Source organism: Epinephelus lanceolatus, chromosome 11 (genome assembly GCF_041903045.1).
Source record: "Epinephelus lanceolatus isolate andai-2023 chromosome 11, ASM4190304v1, whole genome shotgun sequence".
NCBI classification, from domain to species: Eukaryota; Metazoa; Chordata; class Actinopteri; order Perciformes; family Serranidae; genus Epinephelus; species Epinephelus lanceolatus.
The window spans coordinates 3,292,745-3,310,567 of record NC_135744.1 but is presented as its reverse complement, the minus strand read 5'-3'; the positions used below and the strand labels follow the sequence as shown (position 1 = coordinate 3,310,567).

Genomic DNA, 17,823 nt, shown 5'->3' with positions numbered 1-17,823 from the left:
TCCAAAAGACCTGGGCCGCCTCAACAGGTAGAGTCTGCTTTGGCCTTTCCTGTATAGTGCTGTTATGTGATTAGTCCAGTCCAGTTTATTGTTAAGATGAACACCCAGGTACTTATAAGATGTCACCATCTCAATGTTCTTTCCCTGGATGTTCATCGGTTTTGGGGGGAGGAGTCTGCGCCTGCGGAAATCCACCATCAGCTCTTTGGTTTTACCCGCGTTGATCTGAAGGTGGTTCCTCAGCCACCAGTCCACAAAGTCTTGGTTGAGTTCTCTGTACTCCCTGTTGTCTCCATCTGTGATGAGGCCGACGATGGCAGAGTCGTCAGAGAACTGCCGCAGATAACAGGTGGGGGTGTGGTATGAAAAGCCTGCAGTGTAGAGGGTGAAGAGGAACGGTGCCAGCACCGTCCCCTGTGGGGCCCCCGTACTGCAGACAATCAAGTCCGATACACAGTCCTGGGTCCAGACATACTGTGGCCGGTCCATGAGGTAGTCCAGGATCCAGGACGTGAGGTGATTAGCCACCCCTATGTGCTCCAGTTTGTCCCTCAGAAGTGCAGGCTGTATGGTGTTGAAAGCGCTGGAGAAATCAAAGAACATGATTCTCACAGAGCTTCCGGGCTTCTCCAGGTGAGAAAGAGCTCTATTCAGGAGGAAGATGACGCCGTCGTCCACCCCAATGCCAGGCTGGTAGGCAAACTGCAGCGGGTCCATTGAAGGGCCTACTGTGGGGCGGAGACGAGACAGGACCAGGCGCTCCAGAGTCTACATGAGGTGTGATGTTAATGCCACCGGTCTGAAGCTGCTGAAGTCCTTGGGGTGCGGAGTCTTGAGCACAGGTACCATGCAAGATGTCTTCCACAGCTGTGGTACTCTCAGGTTGAAGATGGTTTCATCTATCCTGCACAGTTGGTCTGCGCAGGACTTCAGGAGCCTGGAGCTGATGCCGTCTGGACCCGCAGCCTTCCTCGTCTTTATCTTCCTCAGCTGATGTTTCTCTGTATCTCCTTCTGCACGGCCTTCAGCTCCTCCTTTATTTCCAGAGTTAAAAACTCTCCGCTTCTCCTTCAGGAGAGCCTTTATATCTGGAGTAATTCAGGGTTTGGTTTTGGAGAAGCAGCTTACAATCCTGGTGGGTACGGTGCTTTCCACACAGAAGTTTATGTAGTCTGTAGTACATGATGTCAGACTGTCAGTGTCCTCCCCATGGGAATCACTGAGTACCTCCTACACAATGGTTTCGAAGCAGTCTTTCAGGGCCTCCTCGGCCTCATCAGACCACCTCTTCACAGTGCGGGTGGTTGCTGGTTCTCTCTGCACCAGAGGTCTGTAAACATGCAGAAGATCAACCAGGTTGTGATCAGCTCTTCCCAGGGGGGGCAGGGGGGATGAGTGGTATGCCTCCTTGGTGCTGGCATAAAATAAATCCAGTGTTTTATTGTCTCTGGTGTGGCAGGAAACATACTGGGTGAAGGTTGGCAGGGTGGTGGATGGACAGGCGTGGTTGAAGTCCCCAGAGATCAGAAGGAGGGCCTGAGGGTGCTGTGTTTGCAGCCTACTTGTAACAGAGTGGAGAATGTCACAAGCAGACTCAGCCTTTGCAGATGGGGGGACATACACTGCTACCATTATGCCATGAGAAAACTCCCTGGGTAGATAATATGGTCTCATGCCAACAGCCAGCAGCTCAATGTCCCTGCAGCAATGCTGTTCTTTGATAGTGATGTGCCCAGAGTTACACCATCTATCATTCACAAACACATCCAGCCCGCCTCCTTTCCTCTTACTGCTGTCCGCTGTCCTGTCGTGTCTGATGACCTGGAATCTGTCAAGCGCGGCGATCTTGTCCGGTACATCCATGTTCAGTCATGTCTCTGTAAACACCAGCATGCTGCTCTGCCGGTACTCCCTCTGATGGCGAGTCAGCGCCGACAGCTCGCCCATCTTGTTGGGGAGCGATCTTACGTTCCCCATAACGATGGACGGGTTTGTACCATCTCCTCTGTTGTCGGCGCTGCACTCCGGCGTGAGATCCCTGTCTCCGCAGCTCACTGGGAATGTCGTACCTCTCCTCGGGCCGCACCACGGTGTGTTGTAGCGCTAACAGCTGGTCCTGGGTGTAAACAATGGAGCCACGGCTGGGCACCGGGTCCCTGCACACGATCGTATCCATAGTAAAATGGAAGAAAGACCGCTATAAAGAGAGCAGTCTTCATCTCCATGACAAAACAGAACATAAGTGCTAGCTACTGAAAAAAACTCCAAATAAGAAAGTTAAATGAAAAAGAAATTGAAAAAAGCTCAGCGGTGAGCAGGAGCTGCTGTAACAGGCGTCCGCACTGAGGGTGCCATCTTTTACTCAAGTACTCTGAATTACTGGTTCAGTACTGCCATGAGACAGTGATGCATTCTGGGGTTAGAGATACTCTAGTGCAGATGAGGGAAAAATGCTGGGTACTGAAGGAGAGACACTTAGTGAAGAAAATGGTTTCACGTTGCTACATAGGTTTGAAACTGAAGGTGAAACCAGCAAAGCAAGTCACAGCTCCCCTACCCAGAGACCGAGTTACTGAGTCCCCACCATTTGAGATTTTGCAGGGCCATTATATGTCAAGACTAGTGGTCAATCCAAGGCATATATTGCTCTTTTCACTTGTGCTGTCACAAGGGCAGTGCATTTAGAGCTTGTGACAGATCTAACTACAGAAAGGTTTCTATTTATCTATCTTAAAGAGGTTTATTGCAAGGTGAGGACTGTGTAAAGTTATTTACTCAGATAATACCAAAACCTTCAAAAGAGCAGTTAAAGATCTGAGAGAACTGTGGAAGTCAGTCAGGGGATCAGAGCTCACCGAATTCTTTACCAATAAAGGGATCACCTGGAAGTTTATTGCCGAGCGAGCTGCATGGTGGGGTGGCTTCTGGGAGAGACTAGTGAGATCTCTAAAGGCATGTTTAAAACGGGTACTAGGGAAGGCATCACTGTGCTTCGAGGAGCTGACGACAATGCTTGCAGAAATAGGGGCTGTGTTGAACTACAGACCTCTTTCATACGTGGACAGTGCATCAACAGAGCCGCAGCCACTCACACCCTCTCACTTCCTGGTTGGGAAAAGATTAACCTCCCTACCACCAAAGACCCTGGTTCCACTCTGTCAGGCGACCAATGTGAGCAGAGAGGACATGGGCCGGCGGTGGAAATACCGGCAGAGACTCTTAACCAGCCTTTGGAATAGCTGGATGAAGGATTACTTGAGGGACTTGAGATCACTTCACGAGTGTAAGACCCCTATACCCACTGTGCTGAAGGTGGGAGATGTCGTACTGATTGGAGAGGACAGATTGCCCAGACAGACATGGAAAATGGGCAGAATAGCCGAACTGTTTTCAGGCAGAGATGGACTTGTTCGTTTCCTGTGCTGTTCGCACATCTGCGGGCAGTTTGTTGAGGAGCAGTGTTCAACTGATATATCCTTTAGAGATTGTTTAAAGTGATGGACTGAGTATTGATGAACATCTGTTCATCGGGCGGAAGTGTTAAGAAACGTTAAAGGGGAGGTTCCTTTTTTTACAACCTGGACCTTATTTCTGGCATTAAATATGGTTGTTTACTCACTCAGATAAGTTTGGTGTCGTTTGGAGTCCTTCGGAAGATATTTAGATCCGCGAGAGCCGCGTACATCCATATAGTGGGGATGATCAGGGCACCAACAATGAGGCTCTAAATAACACATTATCTGCCGCGAAACTCGATCATTTCACCAATATGTTTTTATGAATCGCTAGAGTTGCTTGTCATCGTCATCCGGGTCATTTATACTGACCTGCTAACCTCTGCAAAAAAAAAAAAAAAAAACAGAGGCAATTCGTAAAGACAGTCCTCTTTACCACCGAAACGGTCACCTTTCTGTTTCTCACTTTTTGTCACTGAGCACTATGTAATAATAAATTCACGTTTTGCATAAGAAGTGCCTCTGTTTGTTGTGCAGTGTGCGGGCCGTTCTACACAAGCGATGAGAAGAAACTAAAGAAATGTAAATTCTCATAGTTATTTACTTATCAAGCAAACAAATTCAAGGAAAATAAACAATTTATACGTGTGTAGGCTACTTACTCAATCGAAAGTTGCCCGTTCGGTCTTGCAGGCTTTGGCTGGGTCTTCCAGTTTACTTTCGGGACACGAGAAAAACAGCCCGGTTGATCATAGAAGTGAAATCCTCTGTAGTTGTGAGACAGTCATTTCTGGAGACTTCCAGACGTGTATCTCCTGGCCTCAAATCCCACTCGGAGCAACAAAGGCATTCCTCCTCTGTTGGCATAGTGGAACATTGTCCACAAGAACACCACCAGTTAGCATCTATTCTCGGACATGCAGCGGTTTGTTGTTCTCTGGCCAGCTGTTCCTCTCTCTGCCTTCACATCCTCCTTTCAAAGAGCTCCTCATCCGTATACTCTGGCTCAAAACGGTAAGGACATCCATCATATTCAAAGTCGTCGTCCACAACCCTTTAAAATCTGACAAATATTCAGCCATGTTTCAAAAAAACTAACAGTAGCAAATTCCAGTTGTAAACAGAACCGTGCTGCGGGTGTGCGGCGGCGTGCACGCACCTGGATGACATCATCCAGGTCAGAGGTTAGTAGGTCAGTATAAATGACCCGGATGATGATGACAAGCAACTCTAGTGATTCATAAGAACATACTGGTGAAATGAACGAGTTTCGCGGCAGATAATATGTTATTTAGAGCCTCATTGTCGGTGCCCCGATCATTCCCACTATATGGATGTACGCGGCTCTCGCGGATCTAAATATCTTCCGAAGGACTCCAAACGACACCAAACTTATCTGGGTGAGTAAACAACCCTATTTAATGCCAGAAATAAGGTCCAGGTTGTAAAAAACGGAACTTTCCCTTTAAGTTAAATAAATAAGTAAATTCATGGTCAGTTAAAAGGGCAAGTATTTACAGTTGAAAATGTTGCTATTTACAATATTTACATGTCATAAGGAACGAGAATATTGTATTTAACCAGAGATTTCATTTCCTTTGAAAGCTTTGAGTTGAACTACTTTAAATGCTTTTATTTTGGAAGTCCAGACAGGAAGTAGTGAAGTAACGTGCCAAGATGTCGGCTAAAGGTCTACTGTTTTATCCTCCTGCTAATGTTTGTAAGAAGCAGCTAATCTGCTAATAAAAGCGGACTTTACAGTTTCTACGCTTTCCTCCTTGAAAGAAGCTCCAACTACACATCAGTCTCCTCAGTAGAGGAGGGACAGAGAGCAGAATAAATGGAGAGGGAGATGCTGGTAGAGAGATAGTGTTTGTTGATAGATATTGTTAATGTCACTTATTATGCTTCTGTGCATTGATAGCTCTTTTTTATTCTGTTTCTGCTTTATGTTGAGGAGGGCCATGCATGATTATCTATCCATCTGTCTGTCTGTCTATATGCTAAAAAAAGTGGATTGGTTCCTTGCTGCTAAAAATGTGGCCCATTGACATTATCTGATTTTTAAAATCCGGCCCAGTTGAAACTGTAATTGAATAGCCCTGACCTAAAGATTGTATTGTTTTATTTTTGTGATGTTATGACTTTTTTTTTTTTTTTAAAGCAATATTTGCCTGTAATTTTGGTATTTCCTCTTTCTCTCTCTTTCTCGAAAATAGTATCGAGTACCATCCTTAGTATCGGTATCGAGTTTGATATTTTAGTATCGTGACAACACTAGCACTAATAGGCCATCACTCACTGTTTCCACATTAATGTTTAAAATAGAAACGTCAATTTGAATAGCTTGCATGCTTGATTATCATGCAGTTGACAGACAGTGTTGATATTGGCATTGATATCAGTTGACAAGATACGGTTATAAATGGCAGTGGCAAGGCCACCCTACTCACTGTACCTTGCACATGTTTAAAATAAAAACATGAATATTTGAACCTGTGCATTATTTGAATAGCTTAGTATTGAATGCACAATAACAAGGTACGTTTATACATGGTACTAGGCCCAGTTTAATATAAAACACAATTTAAAATACAATATATGTAGTAGGGGGTCCCAGCTCCATCAGTTTGGGGGTCCTTGGCCTGAAAAACGTTGAAGACCTCTGGTCTAGGGACCTGTCCAGGTTTACCCTGCCTCTCGCTTAATGACAGCTGGGATAGGCTGTCACTGTCATGTCAAAGTGTTCCATATTTTCTGTGTTGCACTCTGCTACAACAGATCTGATCTTATGAGCTGCACTGCTTCGAATCCGATTGTACATTATACCACTGGGTAATCCACTGAAATAAATTCACCTCAAAACAACTGAATGATGCTTTGACCCGGAGGATATTCTAATGTCTTTAGTGTGTTCTCACCGTGATTCCCCTGAAAAATACACCAATTAAAGCTGACAGAATGAGAGCAGTTACTGTATGTCGTTATCACGTGAATAGTGGGGGGAGGAGGGGAGGTGGACACTTAGCGTTCCATCTCTGCTGTGAATGATTTATTTAAAAAAACTTTTATATTTTATCTAAATCACGTTATTTCCAAAAATCTCATTTGGTAGTAGATGCATTGGAAATTGTAAGTTTCTGTTTCTTTTTTTTCACGCTTGTCTGATAAAACTCGTGGAGACATTAATCCAAATAAATGACATATTTATCTAAATCCTGCAGAGCTCCGCTGGTGCAGGTTTCATTGAAGGGGCCCCGCCTTCACTTCCAGCAAATCGTGTGCAAAGCATTGTGGGGATTTTATACCCGCGGAGGATCCACGCATGCATCCTTGGAATTTCTCTTAAAGAAGGACCCAGTCCTCGGTGAAACTATGAAGGATCCCTGACATTGGAACAGTCCTTCCTTTAATTATTGTTGTTAATGGCGTAGCTTCCTTCAAATTCGGCCATTTGAGGATCCTTCCTTGACTTTGAAAAACACCCGGTGGCTGCCATCTTGCATTGGTGATGTCATTCGGAGCCAGTCTGCACAGTAGCGACTCACAGTAGATTTCCTGCTGTTTGACCAATCAGGAGCAGTGCTATTGATTACCAGTACTAGATCAGCAATTGCAGCTGTCAATCATGATGTCAAACCTCCTTTTTATAGCAACAAAAAAACTATTCATAACCCCAAAAAAATGAACACTTGGGGTGCCCAGTAGCTCAGTGGGTAGAGCCAATACTACATTCCTGCAGTAAAGGAGGCTGCACTTTCAGGACTACAGTTCTAGGATCCTTTTTTTCCCGCCACAGCACCAACTGCTGATTTGAATGACCACAGAAGTGCAAACAAAACAGTATTCCATCGAAATACTCTCTCTTACAGTTTTAAAGGTTTATTCTACCAGCATACAGCTTTCTATTTCATTATTTATAGTTTTAAGGTTCATTCCACCTAAGTACTACTTTCTGCCAAGTACTTGTGGTTTTAAAATTCTGCTTTGCCTTGCAATTCAACTTGGTTGCTAAGGCTTGAAATTTGTTTAATTTGCAGAACTACCTCATTGTATTAAGCTTAGTTTGTGTCCCTGAAATCATTTCATATGGGCTATATATTAACATGAAAGAATTAAACATGCGGTAATATGTAGTGCAGACCTGCAGAAAAGGCACTAAAATACCTGTTAAAAATGCGAAACATCTCATCTGACATTACATATAACTATATCAAAGTGAAGCCTGGTAACATGTATTTTGGGGTAAACAGGCGGTCAGCACAGTTAAAGATCATCATCTTTTGAAGTTGGCTAGAATTAATTATTGTAGTCAATAAGCCAACAATTAATAAATGACACCTACTTGGGATTGCCTAATCATGCTATGGTTAACGTTGAACAAATGAATGCATTAAAATCACAATTACACCCTAAAGAAAGACAAGGACAATAGTGAAATTTGACTTGTTAATATTACTTGGCAAAAGCACATCTTGTATAACGCCACTTTCAACATATATCATGGCAATTAACTGTCACTGTGTGACCATAACCACCTGTATAATTAACCCCGTGTTGATGGTGAAATTAACAGAATAGGCCTATTCACAAGTTTCTCCAGAAGCCTATAGGCGCTGCCATGACAGACAACTACTTCCGCTATCCGGCAACCTGTTTCCGGTTCAACGCCACTGCTCACTCAGCCTGCCGCGCGAGCACGAAAGCAACGGTTGAGCTATCGATAAACTAGCACCATAATTCGTATTTTATTGGAAACATGGGTTCAGGTTCAACTTGCGCCGTTGTCGGCTGCCACAACAACTCCAAAAAGATTTTGTCAGAAACCGTCTGTTTTGAACACCAGAAACTTCGCAAGACATGTCCATGTCCTGCGCCCTACGCCTTACACACCATGCCGAGCAAGGAGGGGTGCCGGCTAGCTTGGCTTGCGGCGTTAAAACTAAAATATCCTCCAAAGAAAGTTTATGTTTGCTCTTTTCATTTCGTCGATAAAAAGCCCACGGATCTGCACCCGATCCGGAGCTTTATCTGGGCTACGACCGACCTCCGCCCAAGAAGAGGCGTAAGCTAGTCCGTGGCCGTGCAACTGAAATGGCTCAGCAGCAGCAACAACAACAACAATATGGACCTGGTAAGTTATTTCTTGTTTTACATATATTGTTATTTTCTGTTTTACATATATTGTGTGTGGTTCTGTAGCAGAGAACTTACAGTAAAACAAACTATTATAAATTATTCACTTATGTTACAGCTGTTAATCTCAAACAGGTAAACGTAATTATAACTTCAACCAATGGATGGTAACATTAACAGCATGAATTACAATTGTACTTAGGTACAATTTCGAGGTACTTTTACTTATTATTTCCATTTTTTTTATACTTTATACTTCCACTTCACTAACAGTACATCTCAGAGGCAAAACATTGTACTTTTTACTCCACTACAGCTTTAGTTACTAGTTACCTTGCAGATTTAATTATCAATACAAAACATACATTAACTGGTAAATTATGATATATTGTTATAGGTTAAGCTACCCAGCAGAATATAAAGTAATGAAATTCAGCCCACCTTTACCAGCTGCACCATTAAATTTATGCATTACTAATTACAGTCCAATGATATGAATATGAAATGGGCAATTCTGCATGAGTATTTTTACATTTGGTACTTCAAGACCAGTTTATTTTGATGCCAATACTTTTGTACTTTTACTTAGGTAAAATGTTTAATGCAATGCCCTCTACTGGGTTCAACATGTGACATGTTATACTTGCTTGTTTACAGTGGTTACTATCCTAGTGTGTAACTTATATAAAACGAAAAAATGCTTTTTCGTTTTATCTATGACTTCCATATGTATCCAGCACCCAGCCTAATGGACATTGGGATGTGCGTGTCTCTGTTTTTGACATGTTACTAGTGTGTAACTTAGCCATACTTTTGTGTTTTTCAGACTGTACACCTGACTTCTCTTCAACTGCCTCAGACCAGACCAGGAGCTCAAGTCCTGCACATCCCCCTGAACCACAGATGCGCTCAGTCCATACACAGTGGGCGGACCCTGCACGACAGGATCATGATTATTGCCAGACGGCCAGCAGAAAAGACCTGCAGGATAAGATGACTCAGTGTGATGAGATTGGCTACTTCCTGCTTCAAAATGATGCTGATGCTTTGCTCTACACTGGTATATCCCTAGAAACATTTAACATTCTTGTGTCAGCTTTGGAAGGGTATGCCAATAATTCATTTACAATGTCTGTGCGAGATCAAGTTCTCATGACACTTATGAAATTAAAGACCAACCGTGTAGTAGGTGATCTGAGTAGACAGTTTCATGTATCACTGAGCATGGCTAGCAAAATAATCTCATATTGGATTGACAAACTAGAGGAAGTTTTGCGACCTCTAATTCCATGGCTTCCAAAAGAAACTATTCGTGCAACCATGCCTGCAGCTTTTAAGAGTAACTTCCCTAATACAACATGCATTGTGGACTGCAGTGAAAGCCTCTTACAGAAACCCAAAAATCTTGATTCAAGAGGGGAATCATACAGCCATTATTATTCACATAACACAGTGAAATACCTGGTAGCGGTTGCCCCATGTGGACTAATTATGTTCATTTCTCCAGCATATGGAGGGCGATGCAGTGACAAATTCATCACCATGGACTCAGGCATATTGGACTACGTAATGGCGGACAGAGGCTTTACCATAAAAGATTTGCTGTTTGAGAGAAAAGTAAAATTGGTAATGCCTTCTTTTACAAAAAAACATGGACAACTAACTGAGGAACAGGTGACAAGCACCAGACGAATTGCACATGTAAGAATTCATGTTGAAAGAGCAATCAGAGGTTTGAAAGTATACAAAATATTATCACAGGTTGTTCCGATCAGCATGGCTCCTAAAACAGACAAGATTTTAAGAATATGTGCTGCTCTTGCCAATTTGAGGGAGGATCTCATTCGTGATTAGAAATAAATCAGCATGAAATCAACATGTGCGGACTACTTTTACAGGGCTATTAAGGACATTGTAAAGGACTGTCAAATGAAGTGGTGCTGTAATAGTTGAAAGATGGAGGGGTGCAAAACATGTAGAGAGTTATGGATTTAATGTGAACATTCATTGCATGTTTGTTATTTTGTACAGAATGTGAATATTTTTGCATTTCATTTTACAATGTATAAACTGTATACATTTAGTGTCATCACTTAAAACAATGAATCCATGTCACCTTTAACGTTACTTTGAATTTGTTTAAACTCTGTTGTACAGAATGCAAATACTCATGCATTTCATTTGCATAATATAAACTATGTACATTTAGTGCTATCAGTAACAATTAATTCTTGTCACTGTTAATGTAAAGCTGCCACAATTAATCGATTAGTTGTCAAGTATTAAATTAATCCCTAACTATTTTGACAATCGATAATAAATATTTTTTTAAAGAAAAAATGTCCAAATTATCTGATTCCAGCTTCTTAAATGTGAATATTTTATGGTTTCCTTTGTCCTCTATGACAGTAAACTAAGCATCTTTGGGTTGTGGATTTTGAGCTTTGGCAAACAGCAATCATCATTTTCACTATGAATGTCGTCCCGATTCGCTTAATGTATGGCACACATTAATGTTCATGCCACATGTGCAGATGTGCACTAAACCTTGCCCATTATTTCAGTGTATCTTTCATTTAGCTTAAGCCGTCCTGCAGCATATTCCTCTACAAGCCGAGGTAGCATACGTGAGAAGTAAAAACCTCTCAAGCGCTTTACTAGCTCCCACACAAACGCCTCGTCATACTGCACTGTAAAAGAAACATGCTCACTGGGTGTCCAGATCAGAAGTGTAGCAGACTTTAGACCTGTGCAAAACATTGTAAGCTGTACTTGCATGTAGTATCCTCTTCTGCCAGTTTTCTGCAGCTGCAGCTCTCCATCTACTAGCTTGATATCACTGCATTTCTGAGTAAGCTGATCAGTGAGTGAGAGTTGGGTTGGCACAGGACATTTTATTTCGAGAAGCACACGTGTGTCAATGACCCCATCCGGACGGCAAAGAGCCATGGTTCTTGGACACTTAGAACAGTGCCCTTGTGAGTAATGTTCATGCCCTATTCTTTCAGTTGACGGCAAGCTTTAACTTAATTTTCTTTACCATAGTTAGTAGCATAGTTGCCACGAAAGGAGGGGTATATGTGCTCACAAAGAAATTTGTCACTGCTTGTGGCTGCATGTACAGGAACCTTTTTTGCTGAGCTTGCTGTAGGTCTGATTTTTCTACAGTTGTGCCACAAATCAGATGCACTTTGCTCTCTCGTTTCTAATTCTAGTTGAGCTGCTTGTGCATCACAAACTTCAACATATGCCTGGTAAAATGTCTTGCATGGGTCGCAGCTGAGACCATAACTGTGTACCTGGTGTGGCTGAAAAATCTTGTCATCAACTGCACTGTTTCCCCTGCTAGGTTGTTCTGCAGATGGTGAGGCATTATAAAGCTTTCCTATTAAGGTGTTCTTGAGGGAAAAAAGTGGTTGGATAGTAGGGGCTTTGTCTACACTGTCTCTGAAGTCTTTGTGTGACAGATGATGTGGTGTATTTGGGAGTGATTGAGTCACTACAGCTCTACAGTTCACACTGTATTGCTGTTCTGCCCTGTGGTGTCTGAAGTTGATCTGACTCAGACGTTTCGGCTCAAGATTCTTTGATGTCCCTGCAATCCACCTGCGCTGCTCATCTGTACATGCAAGCCCTGTCTTTCCACTGACCACTGCATTCTGCACCTGCAATAATGACATCAATAGTATCTTCATTTCTCCACTTGCTATTGACATTACTATTAAGTATGAACCAGAGGTGGGTAGTAATGAGTTACATTTACTTGAGCAACTTTTTGGATAAATTGTACTTTTAAGAGTAGTTTTAATGCAAAATACTTTTAACTTTTACTTGAGTAATATTGTTCTAAAGTAACAATACTCTTACTTGAGTACAATTTTTGGCTACTCTATCACCTCTGACATGAATAGAGTCTGATAGCTGTGGGTATGAAAGATCCTATATATATATATATATGTGTGTGTATATATATATATATATATATATATATATATATACATATATATGTATATACAGTACAGGCCAAAAGTTTGGACACACCTTCTCATTCAATGCGTTTTCTTTATTTTCATGACTATTTACATTGTAGATTCTCACTGAAGGCATCAAAACTATGAATGAACACATGTGGAGTTATGTACTTAACAAAAAAAGGTGAAATAACTGAAAACATGTTTTATATTCTAGTTTCTTCAAAATAGCCACCCTTTGCTCTGATTACTGCTTTGCACACTCTTGGCATTCTCTCGATGAGCTTCAAGAGGTAGTCACCTGAAATGGTTTTCCAACAGTCTTGAAGGAGTTCCCAGAGGTGTTTAGCACTTGTTGGCCCCTTTGCCTTCACTCTGCGGTCCAGCTCACCCCAAACCATCTCGATTGGGTTCAGGTCCGGTGACTGTGGAGGCCAGGTCATCTGCCGCAGCACTCCATCACTCTCCTTCTTGGTCAAATAGCCCTTACACAGCCTGGAGGTGTGTTTGGGGTCATTGTCCTGTTGAAAAATAAATGATGGTCCAACTAAACGCAAACCGGATGGGATGGCATGTCGCTGCAGGATGCTGTGGTAGCCATGCTGGTTCAGTGTGCCTTCAATTTTGAATAAATCCCCAACAGTGTCACCAGCAAAACACCCCCACACCATCACACCTCCTCCTCCACGCTTCACAGTGGGAACCAGGCATGTGGAATCCATCCGTTCACCTTTTCTGCGTCTCACAAAGACACGGCGGTTGGAACCAAAGATCTCAAATTTGGACTCATCAGACCAAAGCACAGATTTCCACTGGTCTAATGTCCATTCCTTGTGTTTCTTGGCCCAAACAAATCTCTTCTGCTTGTTGCCTCTCCTTAGCAGTGGTTTCCTAGCAGCTATTTGACCATGAAGGCCTGATTCGCGCAGTCTCCTCTTAACAGTTGTTCTAGAGATGGGTCTGCTGCTAGAACTCTGTGTGGCATTCATCTGGTCTCTGATCTGAGCTGCTGTTAACTTGCGATTTCTGAGGCTGGTGACTCGGATGAACTTATCCTCAGAAGCAGAGGTGACTCTTGGTCTTCCTTTCCTGGGTCGGTCCTCATGTGTGCCAGTTTGGTTGTAGTGCTTGATGGTTTTTGCGCCTCCACTTGGGGACACATTTAAAGTTTTTGCAATTTTCCGGACTGACTGACCTTCATTTCTTAAAGTAATGATGGCAACTCGTTTTTCTTTAGTTAGCTGATTGGTTCTTGCCATAATATGAATTTTAACAGTTGTATTAACCTGACTTCTGCACAACACAACTGATGGTCCCAACCCCATTGATAAAGCAAGAAATTCCATTAATTAACCCTGATAAGGCACACCTGTGAAGTGGAAACCATTTCAGGTGACTACCTCTTGAAGCTCATGGAGAGAATGCCAAGAGTGTGCAAAGCAGTAATCAGAGCAAAGGGTGGCTATTTTGAAGAAACTAGAATATAAAACATGTTTTCAGTTATTTCACCTTTTTTTGTTAAGTACATAACTCCACATGTGTTCATTCATAGTTTTGATGCCTTCAGTGAGAATCTACAACGTAAATAGTCATGAAAATAAAGAAAACGCATTGAATGAGAAGGTGTGTCCAAACTTTTGGCCTGTACTGTATGTATATATATATATATATATGTGTGTATACAGGTCCGGTGACTGTGGAGGCCAGGTCATCTGCCGCAGCACTCCATCACTCTCCTTCTTGGTCAAATAGCCCTTACACAGCCTGGAGGTGTGTTTGGGGTCATTGTCCTGTTGAAAGATAAATGATCGTCCAACTAAACGCAAACCGGATGGGATGGCATGTCGCTGCAGGATGCTGTGGTAGCCATGCTGGTTCAGTGTGCCTTCAATTTTGAATAAATCCACAACAATGTCACCAGCAAAACACCCCCACACCATCACACCTCCTCCTCCATGCTTCACAGTGGGAACCAGGCATGTGGAATCCATCCGTTCACCTTTTCTGCGTCTCACAAAGACACGGCGGTTGGAACCAAAGATCTCAAATTTGGACTCATCAGACCAAAGCACAGATTTCCACTGGTCTAATGTCCATTCCTTGTGTTTCTTGGCCCAAACAAATCTCTTCTGCTTGTTGCCTCTCCTTAGCAGTGGTTTCCTAGTAGCTATTTGACCATGAAGGCCTGATTGGCGCAGTCTCCTCTTAACAGTTGTTCTAGAGATGGGTCTGCTGCTAGAACTCTGTGTGGCATTCATCTGGTCTCTGATCTGAGCTGCTGTTAACTTGCGATTTCTGAGGCTGGTGACTCGGATGAACTTATCCTCAGAAGCAGAGGTGACTCTTGGTCTTCCTTTCCTGGGTCGGTCCTCATGTGTGCCAGTTTCGTTGTAGCGCTTGATGGTTTTTGCGACTCCACTTGGGGACACATTTAAAGTTTTTGCAATTTTCCGGACTGACTGACCTTCATTTCTTAAAGTAATGATGGCCACTGGTTTTTCTTTAGTTAGCTGATTGGTTCTTGCCATAATATGAATTTTAACAGTTGTCCAATAGGGCTGTCGGCTGTGTATTAACCTGACTTCTGCACAACACAACTGATGGTCCCAACCCCATTGATAAAGCAAGAAATTCCACTAATTAACCCTGATAAGGCACACCTGTGAAGTGGAAACCATTTCAGGTGACTACCTCTTGAAGCTCATCGAGAGAATGCCAAGAGTGTGCAAAGCAGTAATCAGAGCAAAGGGTGGCTATTTTGAAGAAACTAGAATATAAAACATGTTTTCAGTTATTTCACCTTTTTTTGTTAAGTACATAACTCCACATGTGTTCATTCATAGTTTTGATGCCTTCAGTGAGAATCTACAACGTAAATAGTCATGAAAATAAAGAAAACGCATTGAATGAGAAGGTGTGTCCAAACTTTTGGCCTGTACTGTGTGTATAGATATATATATATATATATATATATATATATATATATATATATATATATATATATATATATATATATATATGAGATCATTTTGATCAAAGTAATGCAAAAGTGGTGTATTAAGTAACTTTTTACTCTTCACAGTAATATTTTAAAGTAGCTTATTACCTTCAAATGAAGGTAACTAGTAATATGTAATTTATTACATTTTGAGAGTGCCCAACACTGGAAACAGCAACTCACTTGATGTGGGTTTTTAATCAAAATAACTTTTATGTGACCCTTGGTATTCTTCAAAATGTTTTGATACACTGTGTCAGCAGTCATATTAGTGCACCAGATATACAAATATGGATCTGAAATCTCAGATCCAATTGTCTGATTTGTCAGAAACAGCTCTCATGCAGTTGTTCCTGTGTGTTTGCAGGATGAGTTGTGGAAGATCCAGGAAAAGCTGGAGTGTTTCTTCGGAGCCTTGGTGGGCTCTAACGTCTACATCACACCACAGGAGTCCCAGGGCCTTCCACCTCACTATGATGATGTTGAGGTAAGACAATGAATCCATGACTGGACTCACTCAACAGCCAAAATCTATCTATCTGTCTGTCTGTCTGTCTGTCTATCTATCTATCTATCTATCTATCTATCATAACTTAACTACCTAAGCCCAGTAACACAAATGAGAATTTGCCTCACAGGGCTTTACAGCATACGACATCCCTCTGTCCTTTGGACCCTCACAGCAGATAAGGAAAAATTCCCCAAAAAAACCCTTTAACGGGGAAAAAAATGGTAGAAACCTCAGGAAGAGCAACTGAGGAGGGATCCCTCTTCCAGGACGGACAGACGTGCAATAGATGTCGTACAGAACAGATCAACATAATAAATTAACAGTAATCCGTATGCAAAATGATACATGAAGACAGACAGAGAGCGATGCACGAAAGACAGTAGTGACAGTAGCTTAAAACAACATTAATTTAAGTAATATTATTATAGTAATAATTACGGCTATTGTGGTACAGTATGTTTTTGGTATATTAATATATGATAGTATATGTATGTGACCAATGATAACAGCAGCAGGAGGCATCAGGCAGGACCACGGCGGCAGCACAACCACACACGTCACACCATCCAGGCACCACTTCAATATACGTTAACCTGCGAGACAGTGGAGCACAAAGGCTCCGGAGAACAGTTAGTGACATGCAGTAGAGCTGAGTAACACGTAATTAGTTCTGCGTTGAATCGACACATAGGTTATGACGTAGGCTCGCAGATAAGAACCTATAAATTGTGAAGAGAGTAAAGCCTCCACTAAAATAGCATTTTAAGTCTTGTGTGTGAATTATCCCTCAGGGATTTATGCTTCGGGATTTATCCAGGTTTCACATGAGAAGAGGGAAAGCTTGCCGGCCGCTAGGCTATCAATACAATGTAAAATGCCATAGGCCTGTGCTAATAACGTTAGCATGTTGTATTTATTTAAAAAATGAGTTTAGTACAGGACAGTTGTTTTGTCGGTGAACCTTGTGAGTTGTTATGGAGCCAAGCTGTGTGCTGTTACCTTTGTTAAATGTTGCCGTTGTCCTTGGTTTTACATGAGAAGAGTAAAAGATCGCTAGTTGCTAGGCTCATTTATACAATGTAAAATGCCATAGGCTTGTGCTAATAACGTTAGCATGTTTGTGGGGAAAATGTGTCTGGATTAACACAAGTGTTTGTCTGTGAATGCTGCAAGTTGTAGTGAAGCCAATTTGTCTATTTGTTTTTCAAATTGTCTCTATTAAGCCATGTTTAATGTGTGTTTTGAATCAACTAAACTTAACAGCACTTCACAGAAACCTCCGCCGCCGACTAGTGTTTTGGAGGTGTAACTGCAGAGTGACACAGACACACCACCGCAGAAGTAAAAATGCTCACAACAACATAGGCGACGTGCGTAGGCTACGTGCATAGGGTCAGTGCACGACCATAAATCCCCTTTTAGCGAGATGCAGTAAGATGCAGGACATGAGTGTTAGCAAAGGAGAGGGAGAGAGAGAGAAGGAGAAAAGGTGATCGGTGTATTACAGGAGGTTATTCAGAGACCTTCGATGAAGCGGACCACTCGGGAGAAGAGCACCTTGCCCGTTATGGGGAAACTGGGGCCTCCTCCTGGAGCCAGACCCAGGGGGGAGAGCTCGCCAACGAGCGTCTGGTGGCCGGGCCTTAGACCATGGGGCCTGGTCGGGCTCAGCCCGAAGTGGTGACATGGAGCCGTCGCCCTGTGGCCCACCACCCGCAGGGATAGAAATTGGGGTCAGGTGCATTGTGTGCC

At 42.5% G+C, this 17,823-nt stretch overlaps 1 protein-coding gene across 7 annotated transcripts in view; it reads left to right on the top strand.

Annotated features, from left to right (window-relative positions):
• riox2 (ribosomal oxygenase 2) overlaps positions 1-17,823 on the top strand; it is a 118,649-nt gene that overhangs the window by 15,227 nt on the left and 85,599 nt on the right. For all 7 annotated transcript variants that reach the window (XM_078172147.1, XM_078172146.1, XM_033639506.2 and 4 more), the window contains exon 3: positions 15,928-16,047. In XM_078172147.1, coding sequence (XP_078028273.1) covers positions 15,928-16,047 — 120 coding nt within the window. The remainder of the gene's footprint in view (positions 1-15,927; positions 16,048-17,823) is intronic.